Source organism: Manacus candei, unplaced genomic scaffold, assembly GCF_025592945.1.
Source record: "Manacus candei isolate 608988 ecotype Guabito, Panama unplaced genomic scaffold, ASM2559294v1 h1tg000046l, whole genome shotgun sequence".
NCBI lineage: Eukaryota > Metazoa > Chordata > Aves > Passeriformes > Pipridae > Manacus > Manacus candei.
Window position 1 is genome coordinate 133,530 of NW_026138094.1, and position 15,161 is coordinate 148,690.

A 15,161-nucleotide genomic window follows, 5' to 3' on the forward strand; every position below is an offset into this window, starting at 1 on the left:
AATTTATAGCTGTGCCAGCTTTATTTCTCGCTCTCTGATAAATCCAAGTGACACCAACTGTAAGTGCTGTATTAACCTTCAGGTGCATGGATGGAAAACTTCCATAAAACTGGGGTAAACAGAGAGGGGGAAATCCATCTGCTCCCCTTTGCTTGGAGTGTGGGTAATAAAACCCTCACTGGCATAGAGGTGACCACAGGCAATGTCTTTGCTGCTTCTCTGCACACCCAGAGGGGTTTGGCTGTCGTTATTTAGCAGGAAAAACTGCTGGTTTGGGGTTCTTTAGGGAAAAACTCAACATGGTGGGAATGGTTATTAACACAGATAAGGAGAAAACAGGCAAAGTAGTAAAAATGGCTTTGTTAGACCAGTAACGAAGTTATTAATGATGCTATTCACTGCACCACCAACTTAATTATTAATGATGTTGAATTAACAGACTTGGTTCTTGCAGGGACAAGATCCAGCTCGTTGGGCTTGGTCTGTGGCTGCAAGTGATGGGGATGGAGTGGAACTGGACTGGGAAAACACCTACTCTTTCCCTTAACACTATATATTAATGCATCAATGAGCCTGTTCCCCACAGCATCCCAGCAATGTCCCTGTCCTCCACCCCCAACCCCAAAACCTGTTTGGGAACACCCAGAGCAGCAACCAGAGAGCCACCAGAGCTCAAAGGAAGGGGTAAAGGGCTCCTCCAGGAAGCAATAAGGAACCATCAGCAAATGAGGACACGGTCTGGCCAGTGATCCAGGCAGGCAGATCCCTCTGCCATGCATCCTGCTGATTTTTGGCCGGGAAGGATGCTCGGTGTCTGTTCTGGCCAGAGCCAGGCTTTGATGGGCTTTAAGCAGAATTCCAGCTTGGCAGCCAGCTCTGACCCTCCCCACAGCTCCTGTTCAAGTTGACCTGAATTACCAGGGGCTCCACTGGGGGTTGTGTTTTGAAGGAACTCCTCTGAGCTCACCCAATCCCTCCAGCTCCCGAGATCCAGCTGGAAAGTTTCTCCCACAGAAGAAGCCGTCTCACAAATCTCGCTCGGGCGAGGGCTCAAAATAGACCTCGAGTGCCTGGAGACTTCACTTCTGAGCTCGCTGACATGAAAGGCAGCTATCAAAGTGGATAACAGGATGTTTTCCGGCCTAAGGAAGAGCTCTGGCTCAGGGTCAGGCTTTGGGAGGGGATGGGATGCACCCAGGAGCCCAACTGCACCCATGGGTTGCCATCCTCAGCCCCGGGAAGCCAAAACCCAAGCTGTCCCCATACACAGACACGTCTTTTTTTCCTCAATTCCACCATGATCTGCTCTCAGGGGACCAAGATAAAGCCCATCTCTGCCGGGGGAGAGGTTATTTCACACTAACCAGGCTACAGCCAGCCCTTGGAGCTCAGCAGCAGCTAAAAGCATCCCTGGATTTTAGCTGCCCCTTCCCTGCACGGCTTGGAGCTGAGCTCTGGTTGCAGCTGGAAGAGGAATGTTTTATTTCCAAAGGGAGAGGTGATACTCCTACCTCTGTTGCTGTACAGCATCTTGTCTTGTTTGTTCCTGGCTGTTCCACAGCTGAATTACCACATCTTAGGATGCTGCTTTAACAGGAGCGCTCCTTCATCCTCGCTTTTCCAGCTTTTGGGAGCTAAATCCATCTTGTGCCTTGGGAGTGGACTGTGAAGGCTCTTCCCTCTTCATCTCCACCCTTCAGGCCAGGTTCATCAGCTCCCTAGGCAGAAAAGGAGCATCCCCCCCCACAAAGTTGCACTCCCCGTGGACCGGGGCAGCTCAGCTGCATCTTCCCAGTTGGATTTTACTCAGAACTGGGAGGCACATCCTCCCTCCTTCTGCTTGTCTCCAGCCCCAGAGCCAGATAACACACTGGCAGCTGTTATCTCCTCTCAAGGAAAGGCTGGCTGTGGAGGAGACAGGAGCAGAGTGTACCCACACTGCTCACAGCACCCCAAAACGTGCCCAGCACTCCTCCCTGGGTTGTCACCCCAGCATCCTGCATCCCTTCATCCTGCCTCACCCCCAGCCCAGGGCAGCCTTGGAGGAGTAAGGGGGGGTCAGGGGCACCCTCCAAGCCACGGTCAAGGATGTTTTTGGATTTTGAGTTCACCCCAGTGCCATTTGGCACCGAAATCCCAGGCAGAGCAGCTCCCCTGCTCGCGCTCCTCTCCAGGCTCTGCCAGCCAGGCGGGATGGAGATGGATAAGCTGACCCTGGCCAGACAAGGGCCTGAAGCGGGTGCTCGTGGCCATGGCACACTAATTAATCCTCGTTTGTGCTGGCACTTGCCAGCCTGTAATTTCACAGCTTGCTGGAGGCCTCTGCGCCGCAGGAGGCTGCCGGTCTCTCCGTGGATTCCCATGGATGGAGCGGTGGATTCCAACCTTCTCCAGGGCTGATAAGCCAAGGGTGGAGTGGTGTTGGCCAGACACCTGAAGGAAAATTCCTGCTCTAGCAGGGGGTGGGCAGCTGGGCTGGATACCCAGCATGGGGCAGGAGACCTCATCCCACCCCAGCAAGGGAGAAAGAGGAGGCTGTGATGTCAACAGGGAGCCCAGAGCATCAGGAAATAAGGTGGGAATAAGGCTGTGGTCAGTGGGGATGGCTGGAGAGCAGCATCCTGCTCAATAGCCCCAGGCTGAGCTTATATGGGCTCCTCAGGTCACAGGTAAGGTGTAGATCCTTGGGGATGTTGCCAGGGCCATTTAAGGTCCTCAGGGTGGTGGGAGGCCAAAGTTGGGGGTGAGGGGCTCCAAGTGACCTCCTGAGCAGAGCTGGCAGCTCCACCACCACCTCCAGCCCTGCAAAACCTGCTTCTCCAGTGGCCACTGCTCCTGAAGCTCAACCCTCTGGTACCCGGATACAGCCCTTGCTACACTCATAAATGGATATTTATTCATTCTGTTATCTCACCCTATAAAATTCACTGCTCTGGGTGGTGGCTGGGTGCTCTCCCACCACTGGGTGGCAGTGGAAACACATGGACACACACACATGTTCATGAGTGGCCCACGCAGAGACTGCCTCCTCCTCACCATCCCTTCAGAGCCGTGCCCTGGTGGCCCCGTGTCACATCACACCACTGTTCATCCCTGATAGGGACAGGGCAGCTCCAGCCTGGTGCTCTCAGGAGGAGCATTCCCTCAAAATACAGCCAGAAAGGGCAAATTTGAGACCAAAAATGCTTTTTTACCTCCATACCCTGGAGGCAGCAGCAGTCTGGGTCTTGCCGTGATGCCAGGAGAATGCTTGGCTGGAGCACCCCCAGTTTTTGGGGTAAAGCCCCCTCTGGAAGAGCTGCAGGCCCCCCAGAGCCATCGGATCCAGCTGAGCCTGCCGGAACACGGAGTAGCCCTGGAGGTACTTGTAAGACAAGGGATGACATGCTTGATGGGACTTCTTAATTAGATCTCGCTAAACCAAAATGTACCGGGGCTCCCCTGGCAGAACAGCGTCAGACAAAACATTAATCACGCTCCAAATAAATAATTAAAACGTTGGGGCTCTTAGAAAGGAAGAAAAAAAAAAAAAAAAACCAAACCAATACCAAACCAAGAAAAATCAAAGGCATCAGTGCCAGCCCATAATAAGGAGCAACACGGTTGGGTTTGGGGGGGCCCTGGTCTTGGAGGGAGCAGAGCTGTGTCCTCAGGGCCACCTGAGCCAGGTGGGACCCAACATGGTCATGGAAAGCTGAGCCCAGAGTCCCAGGAGGTGTCAGGATGGGGTTTAGGACCTCATAACCTCATACCTGGAGTTGTGGGAACACCCCCCCAGCTCAGCTTCGTGCTAAAACAGCTCTTTTCACAGTCAGCACCTGCAGACTCAAACGATGGATTATAAAATTATCCCCCCCACTGGCTGGTCCATGCAGTGCCTGGGATGTGGTTCAGCTCCAGGATATCATCTGTGGTCATCTCTGGGACAACATCCACAGTCACTACTGGGATATCAGCTACAGGTCACCTCTGGGGCATCCTCCAATATCCAACCTTCATGGTTACCTCTGGGACATCCTCCAATATCCAACCTTCATGGTTACCTCTGGGACATCCTCCAATATCCAACACCCATGGTTACCTCTGGGACATCCTCCAATATCCAACACCCATGGTCACCTCTGGGACATCCTCCAATATCCAACACCCATGGTCACCTCTGGGACATCCTCCAATATCCAACACCCATGGTCACCTCTGGGACATCCTCCAATATCCAACACCCATGGTCACCTCTGGGACATCCTCCAATATCCAACACCCATGGTCACCTCTGGGACATCCTCCAATATCCAACCTTCATGGTCACCTCTGGGACATCCTCCAATATCCAACACCCATGGTCACCTCTGGGACATCCATGTTCACTGCTGGGATAACATCCACGGTGCCCTCTGGGATGCTGGACAATGCCCAGCTCTTGGTGCTCCAGCGGGTACCTGATGCAGCGTAGGAAAATCTGTTTACCCAGCACTTAGGAAACACTTTGGGGAGAAAACAACAACAATAAAGGCTCGAAAATAGAAGTCTCTCCCTCCCCATCCCTCTTAGCCAGGGCAGAGATTACTCAGGATGAGCAACACGGAGCTTGAATTATGCATGGAACCATTTGCATCCAAGAACACGACTGAGCAGAGTGGCCCTGTCCCTCCTGGGCCCCAGCCTGCAGAAACTCATGTCACCCGTGCTCTGCTTTCCTCTTCTTTACTTTTCCTACAGCAGGGTTATTAAAAAGCCAGCCCAGGGCTGTGGTGGGACGGAGTTGCTCCCCTCAGTCCATGAGGCAGATTAGGGATTTAGTGGGTTTCTTCCCTGCAAGGCTGCAGGAAAATGGACTTTATTCTGCCAAGGATTGGGTAACCCCCTGGCCCCTGGATGTGGCACCCATAAAGCAGCATCCCTGCCCTTCCTCTTCCTCCTCCCAGCCCTTCTCCAGCACGGCCCCCAAGCACCAAGCTGGCTGGGAATGATGGACTCCACCAAAACCTGCTTTATTACATTAATATCTGCTGGTAATGAAGCTCACACTCAGAGCTCCAATTAAATTAGGAAAACCATAATGAACAAGAAGTGGTGCATTAATTCGTTAGCGGGGAATTGCTCTAAATTACCTCGGCAAATACGGCAAACCTTCAATTTACCGGCGGTGTTTTCAAATGGATTTTGCTCCTTCATCTCCATTTACACTGCAGCACATTTTTTTTTTTTTCTGGCAGCAAAAGCAGAAGTGAATTAAGTTCAGTTCCTTGGGGAAACACATTTGTCTCTCAGATGGGAATAAATACTCATGAGAGATACCAGAAATTTTCCTTTTTGGCTTCTTCGCCGGGTATTCACGGGGAAAACAGAAATTATTTACAATAAACAGCTTACAAAATGACATCAACAATGGAAGAAGCCTCTCTCACAGGTCCCTTCTCCCAAACTCCAGAGCTTTAAAGAGAAAACACAGAAGTTTTAATAACACCAGAAGTTATTTTTCCTGCCTTTTTTTTTTTCCAGTAAAGGGAATAGTTCTTTATTTTTAATGAGCTTCCCACGTGTTCCCAGGACTCTGGGAGCTGCTGATCAGGGACACCTGTGGCAGGAAAGCATGGCTGAAGGCCCTGAGCTGGGATCAAAGTGCAGCTGAAGGAGCAGGGTGAGCTCCAGAAGATATTTGGGGCAGGAATTGGATCCCCAAGACATCAGGGAGCTTCTTCTCAGGGGTAAAATGAGGGTTAGCAGAAGGGAAGGACAAGTTCTTCCTGCTTAAGATGGGCCTCAAAAGAGGATTTCCATGCCATAACTCCCCCTACCCTGCCACATTTCTTCCCCATTTCCCACTCCAAGGACACAGTTGTGCCTCCATGCCCTTGGGAAGAGCACAACCACCCTTTTGGCAGGGCAACGTCACAGCCTGGCCACACACTCAGCACATGTCATCCTGTCAAGGTAAAAATTAAGAAAAAAAAAAAAAAAAAAAGAGGTTTTAATCTTCTGTAGCTCCTCCAGGAAGGAGCTTGTGCATAAAACATGAAGGCTGAGAGCCTGATCAGGGAAGATTCCAGCCAAAGAAAAAAACCTTACATAGCTGCCTCACTTTTCCAGTTGATTATTTCAGCTCAGCTGCTTAATTCAATGAAAACAGAACCAGGAAACATTTGCCTGAGGCACATCATCCCTGGGCTTTCAATCCCAGCTTGTCTGGGGAGGCAGTCCCTGCTCCCCACCCTCCCAAGCCTATGGAGCACAGGCACCAAGCTGCTTTCCCAGCACTGGAGAGGCTCCCTTGCAGAGCTGTGGCTGCCCTCAGGGTTTCTTGGAATACACTGTAGGGACACAGAGCATCGCCAGAGTCCAGCCCAAGGGCAGGAGAGCTGCTTCCAGCCTTCAGCCACCCAATTTAGGGAATGCCTTTAACAGCAGCAGCCTTCAGAAGGCAAAAGCAAAGGAGCAAACATCTGAATCAACCTTGCTCCTTTTTATTCCTTATCCAGGGCCAGGAGCTGTTTCCTCAGCTCAAAACTGGCTGTTACAAGCATCAGGTGTTTGGATTCTCCCAGGATATGGAAAGAAAAACAAGCCAGGTGGTCAATCAGACCAGAAGGATGGAGAGGAGTCAACAGGTTTGGGAATCCTCCCTGGAAGGGCCACCAGCTCCCATCAAGGCAAATTTGTGCCTCAAGGAGCCCAATATCCTTGCTGTGCTCACCACAGAGCACAGGGTCCCACACCACATAAACCAGGGCATTAATTGCCCCAGTGCAGATTTCTGATCTTGAAACCAGGCAGCACCTCAAAGCACACAGTGCCGTGGGATAACAAACTCCTGCAGCCTCCAGCTGGAACTGGATACAGGGACACAAACACTTGAGAAATATCCATGTTCCTCAAGCTTTGAGGAGTGCAGGTGCTGTTTGACTCACCACATCAGGAGCTGAGACACCAAGAGCTCACACCCAGCTTGAACCCCACCACAGAGAAGATGCTTTCAGTGGCCTAAGCCAAGATTTTGGGACAAGCCTGTGCTGTTTGGGAGGGGAAGCCAAAGAGCACAGAGCAATTTAATACAGCTTTAAGGCCTGTCTGGTGCATGTTGCCTCAATTTCAGTGCAATGAGGACTCCCATGCCCTATAGCTCAGCTCCACTAGCACAGCAGGAAGAGTCCCCAAGGGTGCTACAAGGAGAGGTGATGATAATCCAGGCAAATCTACCAGCTGAGGGCTTCCCCTCCTTTATATTTAGAAAAATATAGAACAATGTAGAGCTGGTGGACCAGTAGCTTTCCCTATCTGTCCCTTTTTTCTTATAGTGTCCCCATTTCCACCTTCCCATCCAGCCACTGCTCTCTGCTCTCCCTACAGCTGAGGCCACACTAAACAGGAGCATCTTGAGCCTTTTCCCATCCCCAACACCAGTTTTTTTACCAGTTCTCCCAGCAGCAGAAGCCATACTCAGCCCAGAGTTAGAACTGCCACTGTGCCCTTTGGGAGAGGTTGCAGCCTGGATGAGGAGTCACTAGCTCACACCAACAAGCCTGTTCTCACACCCTCCAGCAACATCCCTGCTAAGGAGGAGCAAATAGGACTTCTGGAGTCAGGAAACCATTCAGCACCTCTAAGCACCATCAATTCTTCCCTCATCCACCTGAAAACAGGAGCCATACCTTGTTTGCAGCCAGTGTTCAGGTTTCTTTGCCAAGGACACAACATCCAGGGAGCCTCCACGTTTGGGGAGTCACATCCAAGCACACCAAAGGCTGCCTGGCATCCCCCTCTTTCCGCTGAGGAGGGACAGAAGTGTTTCACACAAGGAGAGGGCAGAAATGTTTCCTTTTATTAGGGATGGAGGTTACAATGACATCCCAAGAGGGCAGGGACATTTCCTGCACACAAGAAACAGTCCCAGAGCTGTGAGGCTCAACAGAGTGGCTGTTGTGAGCACAGCAACTTGGACCACCATGGGAAGTCCTCCAGCAGCACCTGGGGGAGACAAGAGACACTTACTACACATCAAATGGCTTCCCATCATCTGCCAGTGGGTGAACTTGCTGGAGTTCCCCAAACTGTCTCTTGGTGGTTATACTAGAAAGTCTCTCCAGGTGTGAAATCATGGGGGATTCATGACTAGAACCTGGAGTCACCTTCAGTTGAGACCTGATTGACAATCAAACAAAAAAACCCCACACACATACCCTGCGGGGTCTTCCCTGCTGGTCCAAAACCTCCAGAGGAACTCCATAATCCCTGAGCTGAGTCAAGGATTAACAGTGGCCCAACTGAGACTTCAGCTTCTGTCACCCTTGAGGGACCACCTAAAAAAACAAACAAGCAAGTTCACAGGGGAGGTAATTCCTGCTCACTCTGGATTTTAGGAGCAACAGAAGGATGGACCCTGCAAGAGCAGCTTTCCTTTTAAACATAAGGACACAGATGCAGTTACTTAGAATAAAGTCATACAATCCCAGAGTGGCCTGGGTTGGAAGAGACCTTTAAGCCCACCTCATTTCCCCCCCACCACAGGCAGGGACACCTTCCACTAACCCAGGTTGCTTCAAGCTCCATCCAACCTGGTCTCCAACACTTCCAGGGATGGAGCAGCCACAGCTTCTCTGGCCAACCTGTGCCAGGGTCTCACCACCCTCCCAGCCAAGAACTTCCCTGTATCCAACCCAAATTCTCCCTCTTTCAGTTTGAAAGTACTTGCCAAAGGACTCTGGAGAAGAGCTGGGTTTGTCCTGGAACTAAAGATGTTACAGCATGTTGGCTGTCCCAGCCTAGAGGGTCACCCAGCCCTGGGGGCACATTTTAGACACAGCCCTACCTTGCTCAGAAGGGACATCTCTCCTCAAGCGCCTCCCCGGCCATCTGACAGGAGGGTTGGTTCTCCGGGAGTGTCCTCCATGCAACTGGCAGTTGCCGGTCTCACAGCAGCTGCAGATGTCTCCAGTGCCCTCCACAGGTGCCCAACTGAAACAGAATTATCTGTAAAGCCTCTCCTCCAGGCTGGTTCCCTCCCTGCGAGCACCAGCTACTCACAGGCTGCTGGCTTTGTTGAAGGAACAGGCTTTGTTCCATGGATCTGGGGCTTGGTCAGCTGGGGAGACCCTCAGGTGGCAAGTGATGTAGATCTAGAAGGGAAATTAAAACCAGTTAGCCTTGGATGCTGATTTTTTTTTTATATACAAACAGAGCAGCACATCTGAAACACCCCAGGGAGGAGGGGTTGCCACAACATCTCACCAGGCTCCTGTCATCTCCTGCAAACTTGAACGCGTCGACCACAAACTGCAGCGTTTCCTGCCTCGGCCTCGGGGAGATGAAGGCTGAAGTGGTGTCATCTGCTCTCCCATCCACCAAGCACCTGGGCAAGGGTCAGGAGTCAGGGACACGCCAGCCAGCTCAGCAGTACCACCCTGAACACGGCCCCCCTTACCCGCTGAGGTCAATGAAGGCGTATCGGGGGGAGGAATTCCTGTCGGGGCTCAGAGTGGCAACACAGTCGTCCACGAAGAGCCTCAGAGGGACATGGCCCTCAGAAGCCACGTCAGCCTGGAGGTGCAGGCTCTCCCCCAGCTGGAAGCCATTGGAGAGCCTCTCTGCGCTCCAGTCATCTGGAAGGGAGATCCAAGGGCACGGGTCACTCGGGAGAGCAGCACGTTGCCCTCCCCAGCACAGGGACTTCTCAACTGTGCAGCATTGTGGGCTTCACTTCAGCCCAGATTATAGCTGTGAGCAAGCGCAGAGAGGACGAGGAAATGGGGCTGCCAGGTCTGCACCCACCATCCATGAGGCGCAGGGAGAACATCAGCCTCTCCTCAGCCGACAGCGTGGAGCGGAAGGGAACCCACGTGGGCCGGACAGCACTGCTGCTCACATTGCTCCTCCTGAACGGGGGAGATCTGCATTAACAGCCATGCCACCATCACCTGAGGTCCATGGGGGCAGAGGCACAGCCCCTACACTCACCTGGGATAGTGACACTCAATAGGAACCACCACCGGGTTGGTCCTTACAATGACCAGGTTGCCAGAAGGAGTAGGTTTGTAGGACAAGCTTGTTTTGTAGATCAGGGAGTCTGGGGTCATCTGGAAGGAAGATTTGAGAGAGATGAGAAGACAGGAAAACAAACTATTTTCTATAAGCTCAGCACCACCACAGACCCAGCACTGACTGCCAGAACACACAGGCCACAGCTGTAAAGGCACAGGCTGTGCTCCACATCCCCAAATTCAGTGCCTATAGGGCACCACGAGGCTTTGTATTGGCATTCCAACAAGGGGCCAGCCTTGAAGGAGGTCAAGGAGCCTCGAGGACTTCAGAACTCCAAGCACCCACTCTCCCATGTGTTCATGCATCCAGTTGAGTCCAAGTCACAAACACTACAAGTCTCTCTTGCTGTTGGGTGTAGGCTTGAGGATGGCACCCATACTCCGAAAACTACCTTTGCCATGGCCACACCACCCCTCACTGCTGCAACCAAATCAGCCTCTCTTCACCCCAAACCCTTTACCAAGCCACTTCCAGGACCAAGAGCTTCTCAGGGGTGAATCAGGCAGCACATTGCTCTCCACAGCACTTCCCATTTACCCACCCAGTGCTGGTCAGAGCCCAGAGAAGGTCCATCCCTACTCAGCAGCCCCTCACCCCAGCACCCCCCCTCACCTGCAGGGTACTGCCACACTCGTGCAGCCCAGCCACAAAAGTCACAGTGCTCTCAGCAGGATTCTGGGGCAGGGGCAGGCAGGAGGCTGACCCCAGGCTCAGATCCGCAGCCCTGACCAGGCGCCCGGTGCCAAAGAGGTCCCTGTGCACTGTGACCACCAGCTGTGCCTCCTGGCACTGCACAGCCACAGGGTGCAGTGGGGCCATGGCCTGGAGCTGGGACAGGTCCACCCATGCCCAGGGCTGGGAGAAGGAAGGCACACGGGGCCGGCTCCAGGAGGAGTCACCCCGGACCCTCAGGACCCCCGAGTCCCTCTGAGGGAACCCCCAGGGGCTGTAGGATGCTGCTTCAGCCAGCACCCAGCAGAACAGAGCAACAGCCAGGCTGCCTGCAGGCCCCATCCTGACTCCAGAAAAACCAGCTCATGGAGGAGGTGCTGCCCAGGACCCTTTTATACCAGCACTCCCAGCAGCCCAGCCCAGCCCAGACAGGGCACACCTGGGGGCTGTCAGTGGGACCCCGCCCAGCAAGGAGCAGGACAGTGGGATCCAGCTGCGACCATCCCTCCCTCTCAGGGCACAGGGGGTGATTTTCCTGACCTGCACTTGGGAATTACCCCTGAGCAGTTTGTCCCATGTCTTGCCTGTTTGGGGTGGCATCAGCCACAGGCCACAGGTCCCTTGCACCTCTGTGTCCTTCTCACTCTGTGAGATGGAGCCAATTTTGACCAACATGGCCAAGGCCCAGCAAGGCTCCCACAAACATTTCTCCCCCAGTCTCCCCCACATGATCAGCATCAGCAATTCCCCAGAATCCATGTGGTGAAGCACCCCTGGAGGTGGCACATTCAGAAATGGAGAGAAGAACAGCAAAACCCACCTGGGCTGTGGCCCGTGGCATCTGCAATCTGTCCGTGCCCGATTTCACAGGAATCTGCGCCGGGTAATTGTGTTTGGAGTAATGAAGGCATCATAACCGGCTCATTTGCATAGAAAGCAGAGGTACAAAAGGCGATCTTCCCATAATAGCAGCTGATAAGTGAATGGCAGGCATAATCAAGAGATTAATTGGCCCTCGTGTGTTAATTATGCTAATTGGCACAGCTGCTCGTGTGTACAGTAGGATGACTAATGGCTCTACACCTCCGAGCTGGATGGAGGGTCACTCAGAGCAGTTTGCTGTGGGGGCAGGGCCCAGCAAGGGGGGTCCCCTTGCCACGGGGGGATGCCCTGAGCACACCCACTCCTCAACAGCGTGGATGAACTAGCTGGGAGGGATATTTTAGCCTTAAGGTTTGTGTTCCTGGTGTGTTTCTAATGGTGCTTTACATGAGTGCCCAGGGAAACACGGGGTTTATTGGCTGCAGCATCTTCCTCCCGGGCTGACAGGACCTTTGGGGTGGGTTTGGAATTGGGGAACCTGCCTTGCATTACAGCTATGAGATGTATGAGCAAAGCTCCCACCCAGATACAGCGGTGCAGCCAAATTCCTGGTGGGATCCCCTTGCGGGCCCATGCATCAGGCACAGGCTGTTGTGCCCCTGCAGCATGAATAATGCCACACACACACAAACACACATGCCAACCTCTTCTGGCATGATCTCCATGTCCCAGCCTTGCCCCTGATATTTTTATGAATGATGAATAAATGATGCGACAAGAAAAACCTCTCCGGCGGCTCAAGGCCTCTTTATTAATTCAGCAAGAGCGGGTTGTCTCCAAACCCAGCTCATCCCTCTGCTGGGTTGGAGTGTTTTGCCAGGCAAGCTGAGCTCACTCGGGGGAGTTCCCAGAGCTGAGGGTATCCAGGAGGATGGGAGGTGATGTTCATGTGCCCACAGCAGCCGAGGTTATCCAGGAGGATGGGAAGTGACGTCCCTGCTGCCCCATTACCCATCCCGACAGCAGGACACGGCACTGAAGGTCCAGGATTTGAACCTCCTGCAAACCAACCTCTATGGAGAACCAGGGCTACATGGATGGGTCCCTGCATCCCACACACCTTTGCTCCTGTCCCAAAGGGAGCAATGCAGCTCACCCCGTACAGCCCCAGCCCTGTGTCTCACGCTGACGCAGCCCAAGGTTTCTCTGCTCAAAGGTGGGTTTCTCACCCCCTGCAATAGCTCCTGCCAAGGGTTTGCACCAGGAGTGGTACGGTGGGAAATACATTCAGGCACCTGGGATGAAAAAGGGACAGGAGATTCACTGGCTTTAATATCCTGAAGCTGTTGGGTGAGAAGCAGCTTTTATTCTCCTTCGGGTGCAAAAGAGATCGATAGGCAGCAAAAAACCCCCCATCCATCCACCACCTCCCAGCTCGCGCCGCAGCGGTGCCGCATCCATCACTGTAATCGGGATTTAATAGCTCTGGAGGAACAGTCCTTCCCAGCTGCAAAGTCCTCCCGCTGCAGGCTTCCCCTGGGAATGAAGGACATTCCCTCGTCGGTCCCTGGAGAGGGACTTTGGACAAGGGGGAATGGCTTCCCACTGCCAGAGGGCAGGGTTAGATCCACACTGGGAAAAAAATCCTTGGCTGTGAGGGTGGGGAGGCCCTGGCACAGGCTGGCCAGAGAAGCTGTGGCTGCCCCATCCCTAAGTATCCAAGGCCAGGTTGGATGGGGTTTGGAGCAATGTGGGATAGTGGAAGGTGTCCCTGCTCATGGCAAGGGAGTGGAACTGAATGAGCTTGAAGGTCCCTTCCAACCACACACAACTTCACCACCTGGGATGAGAGAAACCATTTCTCCATCGGGCACGGAAAACAACTGCCCTGTCAGCACTTTTCCCCTCTGTCTCCTCTGTTTATTTACCAGGGTGCTTTTCCACTGGAGTGTTAAATACTGTATTAATAGGGGGATTTAATACTTCTCAGGCACTGTTTAAGCAACATCTCACCTGAGACATCACACACTTCTCTAAGGATCATTAAACAGCATCAGCCTCTCTTTGCCTCTCTTCCTGGGGCACCAGCTCGGATCCTGCTTGGAAAAGCATTGCCAGGGGGTTTGCCATGGTAAAAGGAAATTGCAATGCCACCTGATCACAAAATGACACTGGAACATCACCCCAATTCCCTCATTCCCACCAGCACATCCCAAAGAGAAATGAACCCTGCTTGGCAAAAGAGGGGAACTGGAGTTCGGGAAAGGTATCGCTCATTAATTTTCCTGGCTGGAGACAAATCCTTCATGCCAGGCAGGGGTTTTTTAAGCAACATCTCCATTTCATTTCCAATCTCTCTTAAACCACTCCTGAGCCACCGCCACAAACACCCCCCGCGCCTCCTTTCTGCCTCAGATCCCTGGTAAGTGCTGATGGATGAATTGGTTGCGTTGCCCGGGATAAATCACGCGGGAAAGCCAAAGCTGTAATTAAAATGTCTCTCAACCCCTCCGTTAACTCTGACTTAGCGAGATCAGATGCGTTGTGGCTGCAGGGAATAACCTGCTTGGGATCCAGCTCTGAAAAAGGTGTTCCAGGAGGGAGAAACTGGCTCTGAATGTGCCAACTCCCCATGGGAGTCCCAGCTCCCTCGGGAATACCATGGCTCTCCTTGTCCCCCATCAAATGGATGTGGGACCAGCATCCATGGCACAAGTGAGAGTTTTTCAAGGCCTTTTATTTTTGACAAAAAACGAGCTTTCGAGCGTGCCAGGGCTTTGTGTTGGTTCCAACTTGCCCGTGGAAAGCAAATTCCCCGAGCAGAGCTGGCACGGAGCTGGGTGGTTTCCCCATCCCAATTGTTGCACTGGGAGGAAACAAAAGGGAAATACAATAAAAACTGTCTGTTCATAACAAATCCTGCATTTTTAAACGGATTTAACTCTTTTGGGGTTGTTGCCTCCCAAGAAAAGCCACGAGCAGACGCAGAAAGTGGTTTTTAAGATTCCCACTGCCTTTGGCTCCGCTCCTTGCCTTCAGCAGCAGAGCAGCAGGAAGATCCAGCCCTGGGGTTGTTTCTGTGCTCTGCTTTCTCTGGGAAACTCAGATATTCTGTTTGCAATGGCCTTAAAACCAGAAAGCAGCTCAGCCAGGTTGCTCTGAGCTTTCCAGCTGAATTCAGGTCTGGCCTGGCAATTCTGAGGCCAAAAATTGGGCATTTGGGGGCAGCGTAGGAGATGGATCCTGCTCATCATCCCATGGGAACAAGCCTACGTAGAAAATGGTGCTTCTTGCAGATCCTTCATCTCTGGAAAACCAAACTGACTCACAGTGCAGGGCAGTGTGAGTCACCCAGGGGTGCCAGGCAGCTCTGGGGTCCAACCCACCCCACAGGGATCCAGAGCATCCCTGCGGCCTGCAGGGACATGACCCCCTCCATATCCCCATCCAAGGGGATAACAGGGACAGGCAGGGGAATTATCCATCCCATCCATCCCACCACACAGGACATCCAGAGCATCCCTGCCTGCAGGGATGTGGCCCTATCCATGTTCCCATCCAAGGGGACAAGAGGGACAGGCAGGGGGGTCACTCATCCTACCCCAGGGTGGGGTATCCAGAGAGTCCCTGCC

General features: G+C 52.9%; 1 protein-coding gene across 1 annotated transcript; it reads right to left on the reverse strand.

The window, feature by feature from the left end:
* Positions 1-7,834: 7,834 nt before the first annotated feature.
* Positions 7,835-11,049, reverse strand: LOC127475075 (zona pellucida sperm-binding protein 3-like). The gene is made up of 9 exons (XM_051796479.1): positions 10,648-11,049; positions 9,952-10,070; positions 9,766-9,869; positions 9,419-9,596; positions 9,226-9,346; positions 9,022-9,113; positions 8,807-8,952; positions 8,178-8,297; positions 7,835-7,965 (listed from the first exon to the last, which is right to left on the reverse strand). Exons 1-9 carry the CDS (start codon positions 11,047-11,049, stop codon positions 7,835-7,837), a joined length of 1,413 nt encoding a protein of 470 aa, XP_051652439.1.
* Between the last annotated feature and the right edge of the window lie 4,112 nt (positions 11,050-15,161).